The 6000-nt window shown below is 27.1% G+C and overlaps 1 protein-coding gene across 3 annotated transcripts in view; it reads right to left on the bottom strand.

Annotated features, from left to right (window-relative positions):
* Nucleotides 1–565: 565 nt before the first annotated feature.
* Nucleotides 566–6000, bottom strand: part of LOC107441639 (nucleotide sugar transporter SLC35D1) — a 43813-nt gene continuing 38378 nt past the window's right edge. For all 3 annotated transcript variants that reach the window (XM_016054979.3, XM_043051152.2, XM_043051153.2), the window contains 2 exons: nt 2587–2679; nt 566–1345 (listed from right to left, as the gene is read on the bottom strand). In XM_016054979.3, the coding sequence (XP_015910465.1) occupies nt 2595–2679 (85 nt within the window). In that variant the 3' untranslated portion in view covers nt 566–1345; nt 2587–2594. The remainder of the gene's footprint in view (nt 1346–2586; nt 2680–6000) is intronic.

Here is a 6000-nt window from a genome sequence, read left to right as displayed (position 1 = left end):
TAAACTATAAAAGAATTATAGAACAATGATTTACCATATAAAAAAAACTTTATATTTTCTTTTAAAATTAAACTTAAGACAAAACTCTTCTACTAGGTCAGTGAAATACATTTTAATTGTTATTCATTGCTTAGCCATTGTGTCCAATTGGCAATGAAAACTATATTTTGCTAATTTATATATAATTAAATAATATTGATAAAAGGAAAGGGACCACAAAACTTTAATACTGAAATTAAAGAACCACAGTTGTAAAAGTTTGAGAACCTTTTTTTTTAAAAAAAAAAAATAAAAAAAAGAATGAGTTTAATTAAGTCAAAGGAAAAATAAATTACTTTCAAAAAGTCATAAATATTTTAATTTTAAAGACAAGTTTTCAATAATTATTGCTTTTGCAAGAAAAAGAAAATTATAAACACACAAAAATTATATGAAATTAAAGGAATAGAATTGTTTATCTATAAACATTGATTTATAGACAACTGATGATATTTATTGTTCCGATGAACAAATTGAATCAATTTGAATGAAAAAAGAATTTTTTTATTTTTGCTAGTTACAAATATCAGCGTTTTCATAATTATTTAATACTTATTATTTAGATGTTTATGTACATAAAGTGCTCCTAAAAGAGCCAGTTATTAGACAGGAGAGTCTTAGAGTTAAAAGCTCACTATAAAATCTAATAGAAAAATCACACAATAAATATGTAGGTTTGCAATCATGGAAAAAGAATAAATTATGGAAATGCTTTTCAAACAAAAAGGGAGTTTATTATTAAAAGAAAATCTTCAATTGTAAGTTAAAGCTTTTTTTAAAAAAAATTATATAGTATTTTTATTTTTATGACAAAAAAACACATTTTTTATAAGATAAAAGCCGATTTTTTACAAATTCATTTATAATTCGATAAATTCAAGTATATTGATCATAAAATTTCAAATATATATACATACCCTATGTACACAAAAATAAAAGATAGTTTTAAAAGAAAAATGGAATTTTTCAGTATACATAATCACAACTTATATAAATCAAACGAATACTACTTATCAGCAAATAAATCAAAGAAATCTATCTGTAAATTCAGTTCATTAAAATAACAGACATTTGTGATCATTACTAATGGGTGATGATAACAATATTGCATATTTGACTTAAAGATGTTTACAGCTGAATGCAATAAACCAGTAAAATAAATACTTTAAAAATGAAAATACCCATTTTATAACATAGAGCTATAAATGAAAAATGTATGCAAATAATTTAAATATAAAGTTTCTCTCCGAATTTTCTTTGGCTCCTGATAAAGGCACGATTATGTGGCACATTTCACAAACAAAGCCTGAAATGATAATTCAGAATGAAATATACACTGAAACTAATTTCTATCATAGATTTAAAGATTTTAATTAATATTAAATGTCAAAATAATAATGTATAATTCTATAGTGTAGATTTTAAAAATATTATAAAATAGAAAAAAAAAAGATTTAACTAATGAAAGAGCAGAGTACAATGCATAAAAAAATGGACAACCTTCAATAACTTTTGATCTAATGATCCGATCTCAGGTTTCAGGACTTGATCTTAATGGTTTAAGGGGGTGACATCAAATATGCAAATTAATAACTCTGATGATATTTTGAGTAATGAAATCAGACACAAAAATACACTTTCAGGAATTGATGTTTAATATTAAACGATATAAAATAAATTAAAAAAATTCAATACATTTTTTCCAAAAAAAAATAATAACTACCGTTATCACCTTGTGCAAATATCAATGGAGAGTCAAAATTATTTGCAAGTTTCAGCAGATTAGTGCAGAGCAAAACCAGCCTAAACATTACAAAACAAAATGTAATAATAACACTATGAAACATTTTTCTGTTTGTCCCGCAGTGGACTGATCGCAAAGACATGATTCCGAGCAAAACACACAAATGAAGCATCACTGATCACGGTCAGTAATCGGTTGGGTGACCACTTTGATCAGCCTGCATAGGGACCGAGGGTACGAGGTATCAGTCCTTGTTAACTGTTCTACCATTAAGTGCTCGACTTTGCGTGCAGATCCTCAGGCTACCAAAGCAGGGGATCCATCCCCTCTACAGAGGATCAAAATTGCGATAGCATGTCTTCGGATCATCCTCAGGGTTTTTTTCCAATCCAATATCGTCCATCGCCAATAGCCAATTGTGCAGCTTTAGTGCAACATAAATAAAGTACCTACGTACCATGAAACCTTTTAACTACGATTCTCTTTGGCCAAAATTTGAATACTAAATAAAAATTTAATCTAAATATGTTCATATTAAAACTGAAGAAAAAAAAATTATTCTAAAATATAACAACATCACTTTTAATATATACTTATTGCATTCATAGAAATTTCTGTAAAACATATTAAAACACTTTTTTTATGCATTATATGGAATATCTACTTCAATTTGTTCATTTTAAAAACAAATTATGAAACTATCAATTCTGCTTGTAATAAATATGTATAACATGATTAGATTACATAGCATGAGAGCTTTTCTAAACTACTATAGGAAACTAATGAAAGGAGGGAAAACTTACGATGGGATTTAACCATGTCTTACTACAGGAGTTGAAGCCTTACTATCTTTCTGTACAAATGTAATGTAAGAATAGACCAAACTACCTAGCATACTAAAGAGAATAATATATTATTTCTATGCAGTGCAAATTTTACAAAACAAATGCTTTGAGTAGAATAATAATAAACATCAAACAGTAAAAAAGAATACTAAAAAATATTGAAATTACTTGAAAATGAATCTTCTTTCTTTATAAAATAAAAAGAATGAAAAGAAATTCAGGCGCATCCAGAAAATCATTCTAAGATGGGTTTTAAAATTAAATCTTAGTTTTATTTTTCAGGAATGTTGAACACTGAACTATTTGAAATAATATTGTAAGAGACATGGTGGCTCAGGGATAGAGCATTCGCTTTCCTATGGTGTGAACCAGGTTCAAATCCCAGCAATAGCTAGTTGATATGAATTCCCCACACGGCTCGCAGCATATACAGTGCTGACGTATAATATCCTTATAATTATAATTTAAAAATTATATTAAAAAATCAACACAAAAATACAGTAAAATAAGAAAATATTTACAAAAAATTTTCACTACAAATAAAAATTATTTATAACTGGTAAATTTCCATACATATTTTTCCCATATGTTCAAAAAAAATTTTGCCATTGTAAAATTTTGGGCTTAAAATTGTATTCAAATTTAAATATATATAAAATTGATTGTTCATAATTAAATTTCAACTTGAATTTAATGAAAACATACATTTAACAACACTAGCACTAAAAGTTATTTTCATTATGCAGGGATGAGATTAGCCAAAAGGCAAAAAAGCTGAATTTCCAAGATAGTAAATTTTACGCAAGCGCAACCCTTTAATAATAAATTCCAGACAGTTTAAGATAATAAATAATGTGTTGACATACAATTGTGTACTAATCTATTATTATATAAATGATTACATTGATACTTAACATTTAGTGAAAATAAAAATTACCAATTGAAAAAATAAAGCTGGAAATTATATTTTTCCTCAGTTCACATAAGAGACAATTATTACTTGAAAAACTACCTGGTTTAGCAAATTAAAACTACTGAGAATATACATTAATATTTCATTTCTTTTAATAAATACTGTTATGTGATTTATAGCAAATATATCAGTAATATTACTTTTTAAATTATATTGGAAAAAAAAACTTTAACAATGGACCGAATCATTATGTTCATATTATAGTCTAATCTAACTACAGCCCTCTGAAACATATCAATAACAGTGAAGTAGAAATATATAGTAACTCCTTAACATACAAAAATTGCTATTTTAGTTTGAAAAATTACATGACAATCAGCAACTGTTTAGATAATTGTTTTTTATTTGATAAGAATTTTGCATTTTATAGCATAAATAACAGCAATTATAAATAAAATTTTGATGATGAGTTAATTAACTCTTTTTCCAAAAAAAAAAAAATTAAATTAAATCCCTTTTTAAGTGATTGCTTTTGTTTGCTATATCTTTTATGTTTGCTATATTTAGTCGTTAGTCCATCTTCAAACATCTTGTGACAAATCCTATTTTTTCTTCTTTGCAAGCACAGAATGTAAGTTTTGAATATATTCCCTTCCAGTTTCTCTGATGTTGTAACACTTACATATACATACTAATAATCGTCGTTAGAAAAACAGTCACTTTTATAGTAACTAATTTTTAAAAAAAATTTACTTCTTACAAGAATCGCGATAGTTGATCTTAAAATTGCGTGAATATGAATAACAATTATGGATTTTGAAATCACATGAATATGAAACTAGATATACGATTTTGAAAATGAGAAAATACAAACTGGGATATAGAATTTTTAAAACGCGTAAATACAAATCACGATTCATAATTTTTAGATCGCGTAAATACGAATCATGATGCGTAATTTTTAGATTGCATAAATAAGAATTATGATGCATAATTTTTAGAATGCGTGAATGCGAATCCCAATGCCTTATTTTAAAATCACGTATAAATACGAAAATCAATGTTTGATATTATAAACCGCATGAGCAAATCAAGACATTGAATTTTAAACTTGCGTGAATACGAATCGCTACATAGGTTTTTAAAAAGGCGTAAATACGAATCACAATATCGGATTTTTAAATCTCGTAAATAAGAATCGCAACGTACAATATTCAAATCGCGTGAATAAGAATCGCAACACGCAAATATGAAAAGCTATGTTTGATATTAAAATCGTGTGAATAAGAATCGAGATATTAGCAGATTCCAGGCTTGGGACCTCTAAAAGGCTTGTCAGAAACAGCGTCGTTTGAACTACAAAAATCGGATCTATCTGGAGGGCGGGTAAAAAATTCGAAAAATCTTATCTGCTGCGTGTAAAAGGGGAGAAAATAGCTAAAATAAGTAAAAATGAGAAAGGATTGGTAGCTATGTAGTTTGAATTTTGTGTTTCTCTTTGAAAATGGGTGAGTTTTCCGAAAAAGCGGAATACTTATAAAAAAAAGTGAAATTTTTAGAAAAATCTGAATTTGATAAAAAAGCTGAAATTCAAGAGATAAAAGTGAAAAAAACGGAAATCAGCTAAAAAGCGGAAAAATCTCATCCCTGATTATGAGAACATTTTCGACTGGGTCACAGATGAAAAAAAAATTCATAAAAAATAAAGCTCTATTAGAATAAATTTAGAAAAATCTTTAAAACAATAGTTTGAATTTCGACTTCCTGTAAACTTTACAAAGGGACAGCCTCGTCATTTCATTCGTGGAGATACGACAACAAAATTTTACGAAGCGGGGGGAAGAATCTTAGAACTTGCTCTTTTAAAAGTATTTTGTGAAACTACCCTTTTTCCTTAAGTTGAGTTTGTGAAGGTACCGCTAAACGGTAGTAAATTTGCCCTGGACAGACCCCTGAAGACGGATCATGGGTTAAAGTCCCCTTGCCATCAATCTAACCATGGGAGATTTTTGTGGTTTTTGTCGTCGTGTAACGCAAATGTGGATTAGTTCCATCAAAAAGTCCTCCACAAAGGCAAATTTCTCCAACTTGATCCAACAGTATCCTTGCTTTTTGTATTAGGTTCAAAACTTCAGAGTTGAACATTGGTAAGACGTAAACTTAAATTTGGGTCAGCAGTTCAATGGTGGTTATAAAATAAAATAAAATATAGTACACTATTACAATAAGGTCATTTACAATACAATAATCATAATATAATATTCCAAACTATCAAACACTTATCTACAAAAACAAAGTTTCATGAAATTACTTGAATTCATGCAATATATTTATTTATTTATGACTATATTTTTATAATGCATTCATATCTTAAAAGTACAATGAATAGTAAGATTTTAAATTAAATTTGAGAATTAATTTTACACCAGAAAATTTATTTTAATAAATTTTTAAAACAT

Source organism: Parasteatoda tepidariorum, chromosome 1 (assembly GCF_043381705.1).
Source record: "Parasteatoda tepidariorum isolate YZ-2023 chromosome 1, CAS_Ptep_4.0, whole genome shotgun sequence".
Lineage (NCBI taxonomy): Eukaryota > Metazoa > Arthropoda > Arachnida > Araneae > Theridiidae > Parasteatoda > Parasteatoda tepidariorum.
Note: the sequence above shows the minus strand (reverse complement) of the source record. Positions and strands in the feature narration are given on the sequence as shown.